This window comes from Gymnoscopelus braueri, assembly GCF_963280865.1.
Source record: "Gymnoscopelus braueri genome assembly, chromosome: 9".
Taxonomy (NCBI): domain Eukaryota; kingdom Metazoa; phylum Chordata; class Actinopteri; order Myctophiformes; family Myctophidae; genus Gymnoscopelus; species Gymnoscopelus braueri.
Window position 1 is genome coordinate 49,079,692 of NC_137610.1, and position 23,582 is coordinate 49,103,273.

The 23,582-nt window shown below is 40.1% G+C and overlaps 1 protein-coding gene across 1 annotated transcript in view; it reads left to right on the forward strand.

Moving 5' to 3' along the window:
* The window catches only part of cadps2 (Ca++-dependent secretion activator 2), a 342,906-nt gene that overhangs the window by 172,646 nt on the left and 146,678 nt on the right, over nt 1-23,582 (forward strand). The window contains 5 exon segments of the mRNA XM_080438413.1: nt 970-1,050; nt 4,346-4,579; nt 12,430-12,451; nt 12,454-12,479; nt 12,482-12,552. Coding sequence (XP_080294539.1) covers nt 970-1,050; nt 4,346-4,579; nt 12,430-12,451; nt 12,454-12,479; nt 12,482-12,552 — 434 coding nt within the window.

The window sequence follows — 23,582 nt, forward strand, 5'->3', positions numbered from 1 at the left end:
AGAAAAGAGAGTGCAAAAAAGAGAATAAAAAAGGGCATCATCAAATGCACATGTGCAGAAAAGTAGAAAGCCCCTAGGACTTTGGGACCAGTGGTGGAAAGTAACTAAGTATATGTACTTAAGTACTGCACTTAAGTAACATTTTGAGGTATTTGTACTTTACTTGAGTATTTCCCAATACTTTTACTTCTACTCCACTACATTTCGGATCCAAATATTGTACTTTTACTCCACTACATTCATTTGAACACTTTAGTTACTGGTTACTTTGTAAGATTTGTATTATTATTACAAAACCTACATTAGCCACTTCAGCCCTGTATACATTTCGGCCATTTGAAAAAATAGCCGATCTACAAGCTCACAATGTGTCGCATTGTAGATCTGCGATTTTCAAAAGATTTTTATACATTCGAAAACTTGGAAGTGGGACATTCTGCATGATGAGCACTTTTACTTTTGTTTCTTTAAGTGCATTTTGATGCCAATACTTTTGTACTTTTAGTTTTACTCAAGTACATTTTGAATTCCGGACTTTTACTTGTAAACAGTATTGCAGTATTGAAACTTTTACTTTTAGTAAAAAAAATGTGGAAAAAAAAAATTCCACCACTGTTTGGGACCCATGCTAGCTTTCTTCAGTCTTCTGAGAAAGTAGAGGCGTCGTTGCACTAGTAGATATACAAGCTCATAGTGCGGCACCGAGTGCCGCTCTATGAGCTTGTAGATCTGCTATTGCTTTCTCTTCACCACCCGCTCTGTCTGCACTGCCCCGGTGAGATCTTCAGTGAGAGAATTTGAACTCTCTGACCCTCTCCACTGCGGCGCCCCCTGGATCTGGATGGGAGAGTGATCTCTGGGAGAGGCCTCCTGTAGTCGAAGATTAGCTCTTCTGTTCTCCTTCCTACTCAGCTGTTTGATTGATTTTATTGACTCTGTTCTGTATTTGTGTTGCTCTTTTCCCCCCAGCTTGACAATGTGGACGAGCAGGCAGCACAGATCCGTAGGGAGTTGGACGGGAGACTCCAGCTCGCTGAGAGGGTGGCAAAGGTAGGTGTTATTATTACACAATAATAAAAAGATAACCCGAACACTGCCACTTGTAAGGTACACGTAGGATCATTTATTTAAGCCATTAAGACCGGCAAAAGCATCTGTGTCATTTTTAAGCTTGTAGATCTGCTATTTTTAGAAAAATCGTGAACATTTGTGAAAATCTTTGACTATATGTGACCAAATTTCACTGGGAGACAGTCATCTAGCATTTTTTCATTTGAATTTTTTCATGTCATGAATCATAGAAAAAATAATGACATATTGGTTAATAAGATTGAGTGAATAGTTTTGAAACTACAGCTTGTAGAAGTCAAGTTAAAAACTCTTAAGTAGAGAAAACACTTAAAATAGAGGTTGCTAGCCATAACCTTATATCTTTAGCTACATATTTATGCATTTATTTCATATTTACATGTCGATTTAAAATAGAGGTTGCTAGCCATAACCTTATATCTTTAGCTACATATTTATGCATTTATTTCATATTTACATGTCGATTTAAGCTCTGACATTTATTTCAGACATACTGTGAAGAGTCTAACTGGGCTATTAACCCATTTTTGAAGAAAAAAAAATGCTTGCCAAAAACAAAACAAAAATCTGCTTCCCTGAAGATTGGGCACCAGCGAGATGACTGTCTCCCAGACAAAAACGGTCACATATATAAATTTTTTAAGCAAACATTTTTAACTCATATTTGCTTCTGGGGGTCCCTGGAACTAAATATTTTGAGATGGGGGTCCGCGGCCAAATACATATCATTTTGGGGGTCTTGACATGAAAAATATTGATAACCTTTAATGATCCTGCGTGTACCTTTGCAAGTGGCAGTGTGCGGGTCATCTTTTATTGTTGATGTTCACGTTTCACTTACACACCTGCTTTTAGACTTAATCCGGGTGTGTGAGAAGTCTTGTATCGAAGGTATTACACACATTTTCAAGATTTTAAAAAAATAGCAGATCTACAAGCTTGTATATCTGCTATTTTTGAATAGCCAAAGTGTAAAATAATGCTTTTTAGCTCAAATCAAAAAGTGACACAGATGCGTTCCAGGTCTTAATGGGTTAAATTAAGGGCAGGTACAGACTGTAGGACTTTAAAGTGGTCGGGGGGTCATCTGATCGTTAAGCATTACACACTGCAGGAGTTTATTTCTTGAAATCGTCTCTCAAATATCCTTGTGGTTTTCACACTATACGATTGATCACCGACTAGGGATCACACACTGTAGGACAGTTCACTAGGATGCTATCCAGACCCGATACATACATTTGTTTTTATTCCAATTCATTTTAACCGACGTCTCATGGAAACGTGCACAGCTCCCGTGATATGCGCGAGACCGAGACAGGACGCTATTGATTGTTGAAATTAAATCATTAATTCTCTATTTCTCTGTATGTATCTCTCTCTCTCTCTCTCTCTCTCTCTCTCTCTCTCTCTCTCTCTCTCTCTCTCTCTGAAACAAGTCAACCAGCTTAAAAGTGCGCAATGAAACTCAGTAACAGCGTTGCCATGTCCGCTTATTATAAGCTACTTTGGGCTTGTTTTTCTGTAGAGTTGCTTGTAAATATTGGTTGTTGCGGGGTGCGTTTTTTGGGCTTATTTGTGTAGTTGCTTATTTGGCCTTGTTTCCTAATGTTGTTTAAACCAGTGGTTTAAACAACACATAATATGTATTTGTCCGCAGACCCCCCTTCTGAAAATATGTTGTGCCACATAGACCCCCATACAAGATTTGTGTGGATTTGGAAAAAATTCCACAATTTTCTCAAGATCTTTCTTTGAAAATAGCTGCGACGCGTTGTGAGCTTGTGGATCGGCTATTTTCAAATATCCAATGTATTTGTAAATAGGTTTAAAGTGCTCAAGTGGCCTTTTCTTGGGCTTGTTTTCATAGACCTGGTTGCTTATTTCTCTCGCAACATCTGGCAACGCTGTTCAGACACAGCGTGCACATGCTGCACTCACAAACACACACACACACACACACACACACACACACACACACACACACACAGAGCTCACTCTCTGTCTCTACCTCTGTCTCTCTCTCAGTCTCTCTGTACAATTCCTCTAAAATAAACAGCCCACCAGGCTCGCTCACTCTCTCATTGTGTTTTATAATGTTAACTTAATACAGGACTGGACGGTAATATTGCGGTAGGGACTGTTTGTTGTGGTCAGATCCAGCGACGCTCCCCTAGCCACGGTGGCTGTAATGTGCTCTCATTGGCTGTAGCGTGGATCTCCTCGCAGACCCTTTCATACTGTATGATACTGTCCGATCTTCTGTCTGCGACAGGGCCGAATAACTAACCAGATAGATATTTGAAAACTGTCGCAAAGCCATCCTAGAGTGGATGATCGCGGCCAGATCGTGTCGCTGTGCCTTTCACACACAGCGAGCATTATCTCGCCGATCAAAGGCCGATCTGCGTCAGATCGGGAGGTTTTGTCGGCGAGCGCCAAAAAAGGTCGCAGACAGCATTATCGGACCAAATGTCCTGCAGTGTGTACCTGCCTTTAGTCCTACTGTTATTTTTAGACATACATTTTCACTGAAATAAAGACACTTTATAACTGACTAAGTCAAGGTAGTTATAATGTGCTGTTCCACTGACCTTATAATGCATTATGACCAGCACTTATTAATGACATGTCAGTGCATTATAATGCATTATAAATGTGATTATGAGGCATTATAGAACCGACCTTTAACCCATTCAATCTGTGTCATTTTAGATTTTATCTGTAACCATTATTTTATACTTATATCTGCTATTTTTTAAAAATCTTTAACATTTGTGCAAATCTTTGAATATATATATATTGTTTAAAGCGAACGTTTTTAACTCAAGTCTTTGCTTCTGGGGGGTCCCTGGAACAGAATATTTTGAGATGGGGTCAACTACATGTAATTCTGGGTCGTCCTTGACATGAGAAAGGTTGAGCAACACTGATATAGCAACAATAGTTTTTTCCGAAAACAGGATTTAGAAGACATTTGTAGAATCCCCCAGAAGCAAAGATTTGAGTTACAAATCTTTGCTTTAAAAAAATATAATATATATATATTATATTCAAAAGATGTGCACACATTTTCAGATCTGCAAGCTCATAAAGCTGCACTCGGTGCCGTGCTATGAGCTATAGATCTGCTATTTTTGAATAGCCAAAGAAATCTTAAAATGACACAGATGATTTCCCGGATTGAATTGGTTAAGCGTTTACAGAGTGTCCATCTAACCTATAGAATCTGACCTGCCTTTATCACCCCCTAAAGGAGAGGCGCTATCCCCAGTTTGTGTCCCCCGACATGGAGGCCATGTACGTGGAGGAGCTGCGTTCCTCCGTCAACCTGCTGATGGCCAACCTGGAGAGTCTGCCCGTGTCCAAAGGAGGAGCCGACTTCAAGCAGAAGCTCAAACGCACCCCCATGAACAACTCCTTCCTGGACATGGGCGACGAGGCGGACATCCTGTCCAAGTCAGACGTGGTCCTCTCCTTCACGCTGGAGGTGTGTGTGTGTGTGTGTGTGTGTGTGTGTGTGTGTGTGTGTGTGTGTGTGTGTGTGTGTGTGTGTGTGTGTGTGTGTGTGTGTGTGTGTGTGTGTGTGTGTGTGTGTGTGTGTGCGCGTGCGTGCGTGTTTTATGGTTAAGAATATTTTTTAGACATACGTTTTCAATTAGGAAAAGATTCAGGTTGGGGTTAGGATCATGATTAGACATTTAGAGGTTAGGTTTAGGGGTTGGAATTAGAGTTAAACATGATTTATTCTATTGTTAGATTACCTAAGATGTCTTAGTTGTCAGTAGGCTATCTGCCACCTGCAATAGTGATCTGGATCTGAAACAAGTTATAAAAGGCACTGAAAGAACAAAAATAGGCTATACCTCTTTGGTCTCCAGGTAACGGATAACTGTGCTAAATTCCAATTAGATGCTGCATGCGGGCTGCATGTGCACACAGGACCCATATGTGAGCAGGTTTAATTAAAGGGATATTTCACTTTCATAAAAACGTTGGGTCATTTTATCGTCTACTCAGGCTTTTGGGAGCACCCCAGACAGTTTTTAAGTTGCTTGATTCAGTATTTAGATATTTGATATTCATTTAATCACGCCCCCTTCCTATACAAACCCACATAGATTCATCAAGAACACACGTCATTGGTTCTGGTGACTCATCCTGCCCTCCTAATACGTGAGGGGGCCGTGTTTTTTCGATTACTTTTTTCATTTATTTAATTAATTTATTTAAAAAGAAAAAAAGTAATTGGAAAAACACAGTCTCCTCACGTATTAGAAGGACAATATCAGTCACCAGAACCAAGGACGGGTGTTTCTGATGAATCTAACGCGGTTAAAACGTGGTTACTTTTTGAGCTTGTAGATCTGCAATTTTTTGGCTTTACTCTTACGGTTAAAAATGGCATGAATGTACAAAAAAATGGGATTCATACAATCGCTGTCCTAAAATATTGATGTCCTAAAAAGTATAGTGTACAAACCTGTGCGTGTGAACACACCAACACACTTCTGCCACATAACATAACTCACCGCACTCATGGGGACATACAGTAGGGTGAACCAAAACAAAACGATTTGGGGAATCGCTTACCTTACAGTACACGCAAGCTGTGTGTGCGCACAGTCTCAGTGTTTGTATATCAATAATTGGTCTATATATGTACAGTACAGGGCGGAAATGGCTCAGGAGGTCGAGTGGCCGCTCGATCCCGGGCTCCCCCCCCCCCCCCCCAGAGTTAGTGTCGAAGTGTATATATCAACGACCGTTTTCTTTTCTAGCTCTCCCTTGTGCTTTTTTCCTGCATTACTTCCTCTGCAGAGCACTTTCTGCTCATTTCTTTTGCATGAAGGGCTTCATAAATAAATAACACTTGGCTACTTTCACCCCCAAATGAAGTGCTGCTTACATTGTATCGCTCCCTGGTTGAAATCATACTAAATGATACCTCAACAAGAAGTAGTACACGTGTTGTAGTGCCCAGGCTCCCTCAGGTCTGAGTGAGTTCTCGGTTATTGTAGCAAGAGAATCAAGAGTTTATTTGTCACACACTCATCCAGGTACAAGCAGGGACAACGTGGGGTGTGACATGGTCCGCACGACTGGGCAAGAACAGCAATAATATCTCAAATGAGTACCCAAATACACTTTACATGGGGGGGAGGAGAAATCACTAAGAAGAGGCTAAAACTAAGGAATACAAAAACAGTGGAATGGTGAGACAGGGGGGTGTGGAGTTAGCCGTGGAAAGCCATATTGAAGAGGTTGGTTTTGAGAGGGGCTTTGAAGGTTTTGAGTGTGGGGGGCTTCTCTGAGAGTTTTGGGGAGTGCATTCCACAAGGTTGGGGGCAGCAAAAGCTCTATCGGCCCCCAGGTACAGGTACTTGTTCCTGGGGACCTCAAGTAGGTAAGCGTTACCAGACCTGAGGGAGCGGAAGGGGACATGACGCAATATACGCAATATAATGTTAGGAACAGTACTGTACTTTAACTGATTCACTGCCAATCACGTAGATCTACGCGAATCGCTTTAAAGCCGCCACGTGCCAATCGCGTAGATCTACGTGAAGTGAAAAAAAAAATTTCACCCAAAGACCAAGGAGATATGATTAGTTGAAGATCTAGACTCCTATCCACTTCCTTGTTAACTTAAAACTTTAAAATGCTGTATTTCTGCTCCTGAGTACTTTTTTTTTCCAATGAAAAACTCTGGCACTGGCTAAAAAAATATGAAAATACCTCTGGCAGTTAATGTGTTAATGAAATAAAATAATAAGAAACTCAAACCCAAAAAACTCAAACCCAAAAGTGTAATAGAATGCAGGGAGAAGTAAGATATGCGCATACATACATCAATTTAGTACACTATCCCTACATATGTGCAAAGTAAAGACAACTGATGCACATTAAATACACATAGCTATGTACATTTTGTGCAAGTAACCTTGTGAGCTAAAACATGCTTAGTTATGCAAGGCTGGATTAAAGAAGAAAAATTACCTGGGTTCCAATGCAGTTATTCTAGTCCCAAGAGCTCGTGTTAATGTTTGATTGCCACACTATGAGCTTGTAGATCAGCTATTTTTGAAAAATCATGATTTATTTTTTTTGCAATCTTTGAATAGGCCTATATTTTTTTATTTTTTTAAAGCAAACATTTGGAAGTGTCAAATGTCTCAACAAATGTCTTAATCTTTCTGAAAAAAATATTGTTGCTGTATCAGTGGTGCTCAAACTTTTTCTTGTCAAGGACTACACACAAAATTATGTTTTTGGCCGCCGACCCTCATCTCAAAATATGTTGTTCCAGGGACCCCCATGCAGAAGCAATGATTTGAGTTAAACGTGTTGTTTTAAAAAAAATGTATATATTCAAAGATTTGCACAAAATGTGTACAGGGCCAGATTAATGCATCCGCTCACGAGGTTATAGCCCGGGGCAGCGCCAATCAAGCACTTTTTTCTTGGATATGTAGTGTAAATAGGGTTACATTAGCCATTAATTTATATCACCAGTTTAGCCGTTTCTAATACAGATCAGTCTCATACTCTGGAGGAAGTTACATTCTTTGCTGAGGCAGGGTCATAGATCATCCAGCAATATACAAAAAGACAGAAAACTTGTATTTCTAATCAAGGAAGTTTATTAACACATTAATTAATTAATTAATTAACGCTTGCAAAACTGCCAGCGTTTTTACCTTATTTTGACAATCCACGGAGATCCAAGGAAGCCACGATGTGGACACGGATGTAAACAAAAGCTGTGTGGGGGAGGGGGAGGGTCTCTTCTATCCACCGGAACAAAAGCATTCCAACCGCGATCGTCCGTTCTGTTGTTATCGGCAGTTGAATATGGGTCGTTTTCACCAAAAAACGCAGTCTGGGAGAAGAAATCCGAGCTAGATGTGTTTTTTCTAAATCTCATAACATAGGAGTGGACGGGGTGACTTTTTTGGGGGATGACGTCATTTACGGTTCTTGCCTTCACTCGCAGTCAAGGGATCATTCATAGGTTGGCGAAGAGCACCCTCTAGCGCAGTGTTTATCAACCTTTTTTGTGCCAAGGCACACCTGGCATAGCCAAAAGATCCCAGGGCACACCTAGATATACGGTATATATATATATATACAATTATATATATATATATATATATACACACACACTAGGGGTGTGTTTTTCACGAATTTCACGAAACGAAACGATACGATACGATATTGGGTACACAACTTCGATACGATACGCACTTTTTTATTATGAAAATATATGGGGGAGAAAAAAAGCAAATGCAAACAAATATTTCTGTTTTTGCATTATTCAGACATGCAAACTTGTAGCTTTTCAGCTTCCACTAGCCGTTTTGAATCCAAATAGGGCAATAGTGTGACACCTGACCCGAAAAAAAACAGCATGTTGTCACCCTTTTCAACCCAGGGCTGTTTGCATGCCTGATTATTATTATTATTGTAAAATAAGGGGGCCGTGTTTTTCCGATAATCTTTTTCATGTATTTTATTTTTTTATTGTATTGTATTTTTTTCATTTTCCAAAAAAAAGATTAAAAATAAATGAAAAAAGTAATTGAAAAAACACGGCCCCCTCACGTATTAGGGGGGCGGTATGAGTCACCAGAACCAAGGACGGGTGTTTTTGATGAATCTAACATGGTTAAAATGGAGTTTGAAGTTACAATGGGTTTGTAAAGGAAGGGGGCGTGTCTGATAAAATGAATATCAAATATCTAAATACTGAATCGAGCAACTTAAAAACTGTCTGGGGGGCTCACAAAAGCCTGAGTAGACGATAAAATGACCAAAAGTTTTTTTGAAAGTGAAATATCCCTTTAAGTATATTTAAAGAGCAATGACTTTTGTACTCTTACTTGAGTAACATTTTGACTGAGCCACTTTTACTTGTAGTGGAGTAAATTTGACCAGGAGTATCTGTACTTTTACTCAAGTACTGGGGTCGAGTACTTCGTCCACCACTGTAAATATGGTATACTACAGTTGTGAGCTCCTAGAGAGAAAAAAGATAGAGAGAGGTGGAGGTGATTGAGGGAAAGAAATTAGACACCCTAAACACTAGTTTAAAGAACCCTGTCAATAAGTTGATGAAAACAGGCCTAATACACACTACAACCATATTGCCGTCACTTCAGATGATGGGAACAGACCTTTGATTGACAGGGGTGATTGATTGAATACTTTCTTAACAGTTTGCAAAGACAAGCACAGGGAAGGTACAGTTCAATACAAGGTCTGTTAAGAGGATTTTAAACCCAAGAAAGCACTACTATTCCACTCCTGTCTCAAGTAGCGTTCTGGGACTGTTAGTCTTTGTCGCCTGCCTAGTAGAACGACTTTTCTTCGACACTTCGTAAGTGCCAGCAAGTCTTCTGACAACAGTCAGTAGAACTTCTTTGGTCTTTTTGCTGATAGCATTAGAGTCTATATTCTTCACGAAAGAGAGAGTGTAGCAAGTTCCTCTCACCCCAAATTAGCACCCAAATACAATGGTGAGGCTTTCTCTCTCTCTCTCTCTCTCTCTCTCTCTCGACTTTCCTCTGGTGTGATGAAAGGCACAACTTTAATTCCAGCAGTATGTCCGTTGCAGTGGATGAATACAATATTGAGTGACTGGAAAATGTCAATGAATCTTGTAGTTACCTTTCAAATTGATCAAAACAAAAATGCAAAGGAGCGATATGTGTTAATTAAACCTGCTCACAGATGGGTCCTGTGTGCACATGCAGCCCACATGCAGCATCTAATTGGAATGAGTACAGTTACCTGGAGACCAAAGAGGTAGCCTATTTTTGTTCTTTCAGTGCCTTATACTGTGTATATATAACTTGTTTCAGCTCCAGATCACCATTGCAGGTGGCAGATAGCCTACTGACAACTAAGGCATCTTCAGCCTAATGAAAGTAACAGACACGTACATGCAGGTCTTCAGTGGTCTGCTCACACATCTCAGCAGCCAAAGCAGCAGGAGGTCATTATTATACGAAAACCCAGCACCGACCAAGGTCCTGTGACCCCAAACGTCTGCTTTTTTTTTGCACCTCTCACTTTGAGTTCAGAGGACTTTATGAGCATGATAGAATAGAATTTGTAAAAACATATACACGGTTTCCCTTCATTATGAAAACATCATAGTCTCTACATGGCATAAGAACTGAGGACGATACCCAAAACTAATGGTTTCTAAAAAGTGGGGTCCGGGGACCCCCAGGGGTCCTGGAGGAGGGTGTTTCCAGGGGGTCCCCAGCTAATTTATTGATAGTTAGTATTAGGAACCAAATGGACCCTTACAGACCCTTGCAGGTCCATTTCTACACACAGTCTTTGTCCTAACATTGCTTACCAAAGTTGGGTTACGTGATTATCATTATGTCAGCGCGCTGACATAATGAAGTTGTTGGAGAGCGCGTTGGTTCTTATGCACATTCTGTGCTCCAGCAGTTTGAAAACGTAAGTGTACACTTCTACGAGAAGTTGCTCTTGACCTCTGACGTTATTTGTAGACTTCTCAGCTTGAAAAAAGCTAGAAAGAAGAGCTTCTGAGGGACTACATTTATTTAAAAAACAGCTTTTTGTTTCACTCTCAGTGCTACTGTTGAGCATTGATTGATTGATTGATTTTGGCGTGTGATTAGATTTTGACGGAAATATCTGTGCTGTTAGTTCCTTTCTGCATTGGTTGTTGCATTATTATATTTTTATAGTATTTATTATGCTATTTTATTTTAGTATTTAAGTTGTACACCTAACATTGTCATGTCAAGGACCCCCAGATAACACATTCATATGTGTTTTTTTTTTCTCCATTTGAAAATATTTTGTGCCAGGGACGCACGCCCCCCATAAGATTTGTGTTGTGAAAAGAGCCGATCTACGAACTCACAATGCGATGTTGACGCTTATAGATCGGCTATTTTCTAATAGTCGATGACTTGACGTATAACATAATGGGGTTAAAGTGGGACGCTCCTGGAACGCCCCTCAAGGACCCCTGGACCCCACTTTAACCCATTAAGACCTGAGAAGATTCTAGAAATGTCTTCTAAATCCTAAAAAAAAATTGAAAGAAAAAACCAATTTTTTTTTCCTCGATTTTTCAAAAATAGCAGATCTACAAGCTCATAGCGCGGCACTCGGTGCCGTGCTATGAGCTTGTATATCTGCTATTTTTGAATAGCCTAAGAAATCTAAAGTGACACAGATGCGTTCCAGGTATTAATGGGTTAAGAACCACTGCCATAGAGGAAATAAGATTATATATTTACATATATTATAATGGTTTTATATTCTTATATTATATACACTTATATGATAATGGAGGCGCTTGTCTCTGGTTCTGAATGGCCTTGAGCCTGATTGTACCCCCAGGCACTACACTACAAACTACTTACTGTAACCACTTGAACACCCAGCATGCATATTCTGGGTGGAACATTTTCCCAAAATAGCCGATCTACAAGCGTTCTGGAAACAAGCGTGTTTGTTTTTTTGGAAACAAAGGGTCTACAGCAGTGCTTCTCAAACTTTTTCATGTCAGGGACCCCCAAATTGACACTTGTTAGCCCGCGGACCCCCATTTGAAAAAGATATGCCAGGGACCCCCATAAGAGAAGATTTTTATGGCTCTAGCAGTGATTCTCAACCATTTTAATTTCAAGGACCCCCAGTTTGACATGCATCAGGGCTACGGACCCCCATTTAATGGCATTTCTATCTCTGGGACCCCAATTTATATTGTAAAATCAATGTTAATTTAACTCTGAGAGTGTACAAATGGAACCAAATGGACCCGGCAGGGAACTCCCTCAAGGACCCCTGGGGGTCCCCGGAACCCCACTTTGAGAACCAATGGTCTACAGTACAGTAACTCCAGTGTGTTTCTCTAAGACTCGAGGGTTTAAGTGTTTAATCCTCCCCAGAGATACGGTACTTGTATGACTTGATGCCATTTTGTCCATTGCTTAGGGGTGATCGCGCCTTTGCTGTTGCAAGCTCCCTAACTCCCTAACTAAGGAACTATCCCTTGGCTGTTATAGGTCTTGCCCCATACATTGAGTCTTTTATGTATGGGCAGATATATGTTCAATAAAAAAACATCTTATCCTTCATAAGTTGTCTTTATCCATTCATGAGTTTGTCCTGACAAAATAACGTTTTTCTACTGTTTGACGACTCTGACTGCATGTCGTTTTATTATCGATTGTTCTGTGTTGCGGTTTATTTTGACCTGTAAAGCACTTTGGTACAATGTCGAGTTAAAAAAAAAAAAAGTGCTATATGAATACATTTGATTGGATTTGATTGCTGTCTCAGATAGTGATCATGGAGGTCCAGGGCTGAAGTCTGTGGCACCCAACAGGATCGATTATACTGCACCATGGAGGTGGAGGGTGGAGAGAAGCTGCAAACAGACCAGGCTGAAGCCTCCAGACCTCAGTAAGTCAACAACAGTCACATATCATCATCATCATCTTTAAAAAAATAAATAATAATTGAGTAGACAATATTTTTTACCCTCCTCTTTCTCCCCAATTTAGTCGTTATGACAATTAATTCCTCCCCACACACATTTCTGTAGAGAGAGAGAGAGAGAGAGAGAGAGAGAGAGAGAGAGAGAGAGTGAGAGAGAGAGAGAGAGAGAGAGAGAGAGAGAGAGAGAGAGAGAGAGAGAGAGAGAGAGAGAGAGAGAGAGAGAGAGAGAGAGAGAGAGAGAGAGAGAGAGAGAGAGAGAGAGAGAGAGAGAGAGAGAGAGAGAGAGATGTTTTAATCCAACAACCACAAAAGCTTTGCCCAGGTTTCACCTCTAAACTCATCCACCAAAAGATCAATTTTCAACTCTGAAATGAACACACACACCCTGTCTTGCTTTATAAAACCTGTGGTGGTCATCTGAGTATCTCATCCACATTTTAAAGATGGACAGTTTTGCTATTGCAATGTGCCACATGCTTCTTCTCACAATGGAGGTCTTCCTAGTTACCATGACCACAGATGTAAGTGAAATTCCCTCTACAAATGGCATTCATACTGATGTGGTTCTATCTCTGAACCCAGGTAGCGTTCGCATTCTGAAGGGTAATGCCAATGCGATTGAACCGTATGGCTTCTTTTGAAGATTAACTTAATATGCACAGCCTTGAAACTGTACCTGATAATGACGTGCAGTTATTAGTCCTGTAGCTTTGAAATGCAAACCCCACTGCTGCTGCACAAGCTGTGGGCTGTAGAGAGAAGATCATGACGGACTGAAGGCCATCAGAGAGGTTTTATGAAACTCTCTGGATTCTCTGGAATCTCTGGTTTAATCCATTAATACCGGGAAACGCGTCTGTCCCATTTTCAGATTGATTTGGCTATTCAAAAATAGCAGATCTACAAGCTCATAGCGCGGCACCGAGTGCCGCGCTATGAGCTTGTATATCTGCTATTTTAGAAAAATCCTGAAAATGTGTGCTAAATCTTTGATATTTCTTTAAAGCGAACATTTTGAACTCAAATCTTTGCTTCTGGAGGTCCCTGGAACAAAATATTTTACAAACGTTCGCTTTGAAAATGTATATTCAAAGATTTGCACAAATTGTCACGATTTTTCAAAAATAGCAGATCTACAAGCTCATAGCCACACTATGAGCTTGTAGATCATGCTATTTTTGAATAGCCAAAGAAAATCTTAAAATGACACAGATGCGTTCCCGGTCTTAATGGCTTAATGGTCCAAAGCCGACAGAAATGTACTTTTACCGGTAACTTCACTTCATTGATGTGAGGATCAATAATATACTGTACTATGGTAAAAAAAAATATATATATATATATATATACTCTGTGTATTTTCAAAGGTAACTTGATATAGAGAACATCAATGGTAACTGGTCTTTATTATAGCGCCTTTCTACCAACCCATCAAAATGCTAAATGTACTTCACATTCACACACCGATGGCACCAACCTGTTCAACTGGAGCAGTTAGGGGTTCAGTGTCCTTCTTAAGGACACTTCGACACGCAGCCAACAACATCCATGATAAAAATGGTACCAAAATGGTACCAGCCAACTAAGCTCACAACTGTAAGCTTGTAGATCTGCTATGTTCAGCTTATGCTCCCCTTAGAATATTGATGCCAGGGTTTAAATGTTTTGTACATAACAAAATGTATGGCTGGGCCCCTCCGTAGTAACTCTGAGGACCCCCAAGGGGTCTAGGACCCCCTGTTGAAGACCCTTGCTATAAACACAGTAGATTTATGTGTTGTGTTTTGACATCTACATCGCCAGTCACAAGCCAATGCTTTATGAATCTCAGCTACAGAGGCTTGGCGCTCGCTGCAGTGAGCGCCGTGTGAACAAAATGACTGTGATAGGAATTACAACTTGAGGAAGAGGAAGTATCTTTAGGCTGCTTGAGCTTTGGGGAAATAAACACATTTGTTTGCGACTCCTTAACCCCCAGCTGTATACTGCTTTTGTTTGTGCGCCTTCTGGGCAATGAAGTTGCCCTCTGAGAAAAGGCATTAGCTTCTGTTATGTTGCCAAAAATTGCATGGGGACAATTAATACATGCAGTACACAGAGCTTTTACAAAGTTGCAGAATACATTTTTTGCCCCCCCCCCATAAAAAGAAAATATGATAGTGAAATAACTGTTTCAATGATTTTGGCAGGTCGAAAATTATCTAAGCTCTGAGGGTTTAAGTGGTTTCAGAGTTAAATCCTTGTTCATTTACTGTAACTCTGACTGTGTACAAATGTAACCAAATGAAGCAGTAAGGGTCCATATGGTTCCATATGCACACGGTAAGAGTTACTGATCTGTAAGGGTATCAATCATCTAGCTGGGGACCCACAATCATTTTAACCACTTTAACCATATTTTATACTTTGGCTATTCAGAAATTGCAGATCTACAAGCTCATTCCACGAAGTGATTTTTTTTAACTCAAATCTTTGCTTCAGGGGCTTGGCACAAAACATTTTGTTCAAATGGGGGGTCCCCGACCAAATACAATTTGGGGGTCCTTGACAGGAAAAAGTTTGAGACCTACTGCGCTAGAGTATTGGTTATGTGAGGGAAGGCTCCTGACAGACTGACCATGCATGCAGCATACTAAAAATGATAATATGTGAACCTATACTCACCGCCTCTGGCATGAGACTTTGAAACATGGGATAACTAAAAATGTCACGACAAGAATTGGTTACTTTCAACATACAATGTGCCAGCCCAACACGTCACATCAAAGTAAAGCTAGATTAAAGGCAGTCAAAAACGTCCAAGGTTATGATTATTATTCCTGAGGTGCGCTCAACTAAGTATGCCATATAAAAAGGCTGACTTATGCATGTTAACTTATTCACTGCCAGAATAAATTAATAAGTGGAAACACTCCCCAAAAGAAAGTCGTCAAAATTGTCCGTAGCAGTGTGGGCTTTTGGAAAAAAAAGTTGTCCTTGGCACAGAATGAGTTAAGTTACTGATTTTTGTCGAGGCCATCTGAGAGATATACATCTCTTCTTGATTTGCTGATTATCGTGACCAGAACAGCTGTATAGGTTATAGATCTCATCTGTATAGGTTAGATCTCATCCGAAGGTCCTGTATTTTCTCTCAGACCCGTTATTATCAGATGACACTTACAGTAGGTCACAGGGACGGACTATAACTCTACACTTGTTCATTCTCGTCTGTTCCTGTTACTGCTGTGTTCTGTTGCATCGGGGGTATAAACTGCAAGCGCATGTTGTTCTGGGATTCAGACAGCGTGTCGCATTGTGACATGTATGTTTGGCTCCAGTATTCCGATACTTTTAAATCTCTCATACTTTAACTACACACCTGTAACACCAAATACCAGGATAATCCTAGTTGGATTGCATAATTTGGATTTTGAATTCAAAGATAATCATAACTAGGTATTTGTTGATGACATGCATTATTGTATAATTTTTTATGCTATATAAAAGTACAGTATATCATCATCATCATTATACTGGTTCATTAGTGCTAATTTCGTTCATGTTAACAACCTTGGTTGGCACTATGCAGCATCACTGGCATGGGGGTTCAGGCCCGGCGCCACGATGAAATGACTGAGAACATGCACGTGCACGTTTAGCAAACATTTGCGGTTATTGCGGTTATTTCGCACGCGCCAAAATGTGTGGTTATTGGGCGGATTGTGGCCGTTTTTGGGCGTTTTTTTCATACTTTATTTCGGTTTTAGGGTTAGGGTTAGGTTAGGCTTATGTTATTTACCGATTTGTTTTATCAAAAAATTAATTATAAAAAAATATTATTTTTTGAGAGCCGCTGTTCTAAACAGCTATTCTAAGAGTTTTCAGGTAAACATATGTTGCTTTATATAAAGCAAAAGATTTAAATGACACAGTTGCTTTCCCAGGTTTTAATGGGTCAATTCACCTCAAAAGCGATGTATTCCCAACAGTGTTAATTTTGTTGACTAAGCCTAAAAGACTAAGATTTTGATATTTAGTCGACTAGACTAAGACTAAGCAATTTCAGATAACTAAAATTGGACTAAAACGAAATGGTGTGTTATTCAAAAGACTAAGACACAATTTGCTGTCAAAATTAACACTGATTCCATAGCAGTTTTTCTGACTGCTCTGGACACATAAAGGTCAAACCAATTCACACCAGGCCCTAGTGACTAGTAGGGATGGACAGAGGAAGCACAATTATTTGGCTTTTTTGTCCAGGGCCTATTTGAAGCGCTACAGCACTGTCATTTTTAACACCTGCTGCACACTGGAGGGACCCAGACGGGGGGGGGGGGGTGTGTGTGTGTGTGTGTGTGTGTGTGTGTGTGCGTTAGGAAAAGATTCAGGTTGGAGTTACAATTAGACATTTAGAGGTTAGGTTTAGGGGTTTACAGTTAGAATTATGCTTGATTATACTTAGTGTTGCGCTGGTGTCGTGCACAGAAAAATAGCCGATCTACAAGCTCACAACGTGTTGCAGCAGATCGGCAATTTTTTAGGCGTGCGGCAAAAAATGGCAAAATACATTACACAAAATGATATTCATAAAAATGTTGTGATGTCCTCACAAGTATAGGTGTGTGTGTGTGTGTGTGTGTGTGTGTGTGTGTGTGTGTCTGTGTGTGTGTGTGTGTGTGTGTGTCACTGTGGAGCGAGAATAATGCTGGCTGTTTTCTTGACATCTCCACTTGGCAGAGTGGAGAAGAGCTAAAGGTCATTCCACACCAAGCACACACATATAAATATTGTTTTAAAAATAACTATAACTCTAGTGGAAGGCAGAGTCCACAAACACCACAACTACAGTCCTATAAGAAGGACAGACAGTGGAGAACAATAGGTTCATAGTTATAGTGTTTGATGTGGACAGCCCTTTGATTGATTGATTGATTGATTGAATACCTTATTAGTCAGAAATGTAAACGGCACATGGTACAGTCAAGACATTAAGCCATTTAGACCGGGAAAGCATCTGTGTCATTTTAGATTCTTTGGGCTATTCAAAAATAGCATATATACAAGCTTGTAGATCCGGTATTTTCGAAAAATCTTGAAAATGTGTGCAAATCTTTGAATATAATATATCGATTTTTTTTTTGCTAATATTTTTTACTCAATTATTTGCTTCTTGGGGGTTCATGGAACAATATAGTTTGAGATGGGGGTCCGCGACCAAATACATATCATTTCGGGGGTCCTTGATGTGAAAAAAGATTAGCAAAAATGTTTATGATCTTTTGAAAAATAGCAGATCTACAAGTTCGTAGCGCAGCACTCGGTGACGTGCTATGAGCTTGTATATCTGCTATTTTTTTGGGTGCCCAAAGACATCTTAAAATTACACGGATGCGTTCCCGGTCTTAATGGGTTCAGGCTAAAAGGGTAAAAGTCATGGGGACTTGTTTCCATTGTGGTCCTATGTATTCATTTCATCGTAGCATACCATAAAAGATTTCGACAATAATACATGTCCTCAACAAATACAAACACTATTATGTACAAAGGAGATGGAAAATGATATTTACCTCCCCTTGTGGTCTCCTGGTAGATGTTTTTTTCAGGAAGCTGAGCGTCTGGAATCAATAGTGCGGCAAATGAGTTTTGAGACATTGTAAAATATTCCGCATCAATATGTATTGAAAAGGGTAATATTTCTGACAACACTAAACGCAGATTGCTGCACACACACACACACACACACACACACACACACACACACACACACACACACACACACACACACACACACACACACACACACACACACACACACACACACACACACACACACACACCAGGAGTGAATCTATGCGATGACAATCTGGGAACGCATTCAAGTGGGGGCACCACCACCTCTTTTGTGTAGAAACATGAACTCGGTTTGGCTCCTCCCCTTTATTTGTCCACTTCTTCGCGGCTGTTTCTGTGTTTATTCCTACTAACAACAACATTACATGTTAAGTAGGGCTGCAGGAAAAAAAACTATTTGAATCGAGAAAAATCGTAATCGTGACCCCAAGAATCGGAATCAAATCGTGAGATAGCAGACGATTCACAGCCCTAATGTTTAGGGGCTGTGGTGCTGACTGAAAAGGAAGTGGGTATATGGCATATACCTTCATATAACCTCCACTACGCCACTTTTCACAACTCTAGGTTGCCCTTGTTTACTGTACGTGTGTAGAACAGGGACAATTAATAAGTGGGTAGATGATAACTTAACATGTATTTAGGTTGTCAGCAGATCTAAGTAAAATGACAGATTGCAGAGGATATAATTCAACATGACCAAAACAACGATGAGCGTTATATATAAACCAAAGGTACCGTGGCCAATTAAAGTGTTGTTGCGCAACACGATTAAGCAATCATCATGGGATTAATTGTATGATCACGTAATCGTAACTAATCACGTTGCCCATACAATTATGACCAAACAAAATGGTGTTAACTATGTGGGTGTCTTTACACCCGACGGAGGGGATAACGGCAGCCAAGAGAGACACATTTTCATAATGCTGAATTATAGAGCTTGAGCTGATAACGTCACCACATGTAACTAAAGAGATTGCACATACCGTAGTAGTCATTATGCAGTACACGTGAAAGGACCGCAACAAGCCGCTGGGCTTTATTGCGTTGTACGATATGAGCATAATACAATTATATACACTGGAATATATTGTGCACAAATCATCCGTCTCAAAAGCTAATTATAGTTCAGTCGTCTCCGTGCATGAAGCCTGAATGCAGGGACTGCTAATAAAGTACTGTGATGACGGAGATTATTACGTTTAAAATATGTATTGTATTTATATGAGGACCGAATATGATGTAATTCAGACATACCTCAACTCTGTTATGTACATTGGGAAGGCAGCAGTGCCACGTTAACCCATTATCTTATACTTTGGCTATTCAAAGATAGCAGATCCATGAGCTTGTAGATGTCGGGGTCACGAGTGGGTGGGGGGTTAGTAGACGAGATAATAATAAACAAAGATAGCCACAACTGAAGTCCATGAGCACTCATATGGCCCCGTTCTAGTGCTGGGAGCGTCCTGCTCCCATTAGGTATCCTCTGCAGTGAAAAGAGAGCATGAGAAAAGGCCATACAGCTTGTTAGTGGATGAACCCCCCCTGCTGCTCTCTGGTGCTTCATCTAATCATCACAGACCACATGGTTCAGCTGGTTGAACTTCTTCTGACCATGGACCCTAATGACTCAACCACCACAACAGCTCATTAAGCAACTCATTAAATCACCTGGGGGTCTCAACCTGTGGTATAAGTTGTATTTTTAACCCTTTCAGACCGAGAACACATCTGGGTCATATTAAGATTTATTTGGGCTATTCAAAAATAGCAGATATACAAGATATACATGAGCTTGTAGATCTGCTTTTTTTTTATCGCGAAAATGTGTGCAAATCTTTGAATATAAATGTTTCCATAGCGAACATTTTTAACTCTGTTACAACTTCTGGGGGGTCCCTGGAACAAAATATTTTGAGATGGGGGTCCACGGCCAAAATTCATATAATTTTGGGGGTCCTTGACATGAAAAAGTGTAAGAACCACTGATTATAGCAACATATATATATTTATTATTATATATTATATATATATATAATCCCCCCAGAAGCAAAGTTTTGAGTTACAAATGTTTTGCTCAAATTTTCACGATTTTTCAAAAATAGCAGATCTACAGCTCGTAGCACTTGTAGATCTGCTATTTTTGAATAGCCCAAAGAAACCTAAAAAAGACATTCCCGGTCTGAAAGGGTTAAACTGGTCAACAACAACAGTTGTTGTTTACATTCATAAAGAAGTTACTCTCAGGATCAATATCTTGATTCAAATCATGCATGTTGAAACATCAAGAGTTAATGGTACAGCCAGTCCAACGCCCGCATGCGTGCACGCGCCACACACACACACACACACACATGGTGAGCCGTGAGGATATTGCAAGTGCGCCCCCAAACAGTTGGCAAAACACTAAGACTATAATGATGACATTACAATATTTAATGGTAGGGTAAGTGATATACTTTAGTTAAAATAAGTGTTAAATAGCTCTATATTGTGATAGTACTCATTGATATAGAGTGTTTGTTCAGTAACAGGAGTCTCCATGTCTCTCCAGCTCTTTATTAAACAGAAAATGCATTTTCAGGTCAGGATACCAATTTTATCCAATTGGGATAGAGAACTCAGTCAGGGTACAGATTAAGCAAGAGAAATTGGAAGTGATGACAAATAAATGAGCAGACACAATTGGAACTGGAACAATATAAGAATGAAGCTGATCAATGGATACTCTCTCCTGAAATTTTGACACCTACCTGAAAATGTATTTTCAGTTTATCAAAGAGCTGGAGAGACCGGGAGACTCCTGTTGCTGAACAAACACTCTATAGCAATGATAACTATCAGAATATAGAGCTTTAACCTTTTCGGGTCGCAGCCTGAAAAGTTTGGGAACACCTGTCATAAGGTATGGGAGGTGGCAGGCAATCAACACCGTTTCTCTAGGATATTTTAACCCATGCAATCCGGGATCTGTGTCATTTTAGATTTCTTTGGCTATTCCAAAATAGCAGATATACAAACTACGAGCTTGTAGATCTGCTATCTTTGAAAAATCTTGAAAATGTGTGCAAATCTTTGAATATAGTATATATTTTTAAAGCAAACATTTGTAACTCAAATCTTTGCTTCTAGGGGGTCCTTGGAACAAAACATTTTGAAATGGGGGTCCGCGGCCAAATAAATATCTAAATTTCTAAATCCTAACAGTATGTTGCTATATCAGTGGTGCTCAAACTTTTTCACGTCAAGGACCCCCAAAATGATATGTATTTGGCCACGGACCCCCATCTCAAAATGTGTTCTTCCAGGGACCCCCAGAAGCACAGATCGGAGTTAAAAATGTTCGCTTTAAAACACATACAGTATATATATATATTCAAAGATTTTGCAAAATGTTTCCACGAGTTTAAAACAAATATCCGATCTACAAGCTCATAGCTTATATATTTGCTATTTTTGAATGGCCAAAGACATCTTAAAATGACACAGATGTGTTCCCGGTCTTACTGGATTAAAGTCCCTCAGCCCATGGTGGATGATATAGCCTCTCTGCCACATTACAGCTTCCCAGTCTTCTAAATGAATTAGAAGTCATTCCCCCTGTCATCTCCCCGGGGAGTGCGAACAGAGCTCACCTATCTGCACAATGTTGCCGTGGAAACTGGTCGCGTATGGAACTTGGGTTTTGCCCTTTGACAAGTGAGGGTTCCGTTTTGTATGTGGTCGTGAATCTATCGCATGTACGCAAAGACACAGACTACATGAAGTTGTGACATACACTCACTAATAGATGGAACCCACACACAACAGACATTGCAGAGAAGCTGCCCACTGCTGAAGACAGTGGGTTTCATAGTGCGCGGCATGAGAGACAGATACAAGCTATGCGCTTGTAGATCTGCTATTTGTGAAAAATCTGTGAAAAAAAACAGCATGATTATGTATTTGTCCGCGAACCCCTCCATCTCAAAATATTTTGTTCCATGGACCCCCAGAAGCAAAGATTTGAGTTAAAAATGTATATATTCAAAAGATTTGCACACGTCGTCGCGATGTATTTTTCCAAAATAGCAGATCTTCAAGCTCGTAGCACAGCACTCGTTGCCGCGCTATGAGCTTGCATACAGTATCTGCTATTTTTTTTAATAGCCAAAAAAAATCTTAAAATGACACAGATGCGTTCCCGGTTTGAATGGGATTAAGAGGTTGAACTGTGACAGATTGAGAAACCAAAGTGTGTTTTCCTCAGTCTGTTCAGGACTCTACAACAAATACTCAGTTTGATGATGGCAACAAAAAAGATGATATTCTTCCAATAAAACATGAAACGGGGGCGGACGACATGTACCTGCCAGAGAGACGACTATCTTGCAAATGTGAAATGGGGAGATAAAAGGTTTTCTTTTTCCGGCAGCAACGAGATATTTAGCAGTCTAGCCCAGTGGTTCTCAACCTGTGTGGACCCCCCAAATTATTTTAGAGGGTCCCCTGATGATTAGCTTAATGTGCAACATAGTTTTTTTCACTCGACAGTAAACAAACAAACCAACATACAGTGTTGGTGTATATACAGGGTATCTGCACATTTATATAAGTGACAATTTAAAGACTTTGAATTAATTAATTAATTAATCCGCTGGTGCCAGCGTTTTATAACTTAGATTGGCGATCTTTGGAGAGCCGTGGGAGACGTGGTGTGTACATGGATGTAAACAAAGAGTTTCTGGGGGATGGGGGAGGGTCTCATCTATCAACCGGAACAAAAACTTGTTTACCGCGATCAGCCATTTTGTTGCTATTGCCCGTTGAAAATGGCTCTTTTTCACCCATTTTTTATAAATCTGAGCTAGAAGGGTTTTTTCTACAGATCCTAATCAAGGAGTGGACGGAAGTGATTTTTTTTGGGATGACGTCAAATCCGTCCATTCCTTCTCTCAGCGTCGAGGGATCATTCCAAGTTGCGTTAGAGCGCCCTCTTGTGGAATTTTCAAAACGATAATAATTCTCTATGTTTTATGGCACTCTGAAAGGACGTAGATACGTCTTTGGCACTCAATGTGTTAACTCATTCACTGCCAGGAATTAATTAATTAATTAATCCGTCTACTGGACCCTTACCAGCAAAAACGGCGATTTTACTGTACCCCGAAAAATCATGGAATATTCTCTGTGAACCCGATCCTCACGGACAGGCGCTCGTTGCACGCACAGGGGTCCGGTAGCTTCGGGGAGAAAAATTGGCCAGCCACGATCCTCCATTCCGGACCTATCGCCGTTTGATTGTGGCTTGTTTTTTGAAAAAGACTTTGGACGTACATATGAGGTTTCTGCCTGACAGCGAAACATTCTTTCTAGGGTTGTTTTGCTTTAGA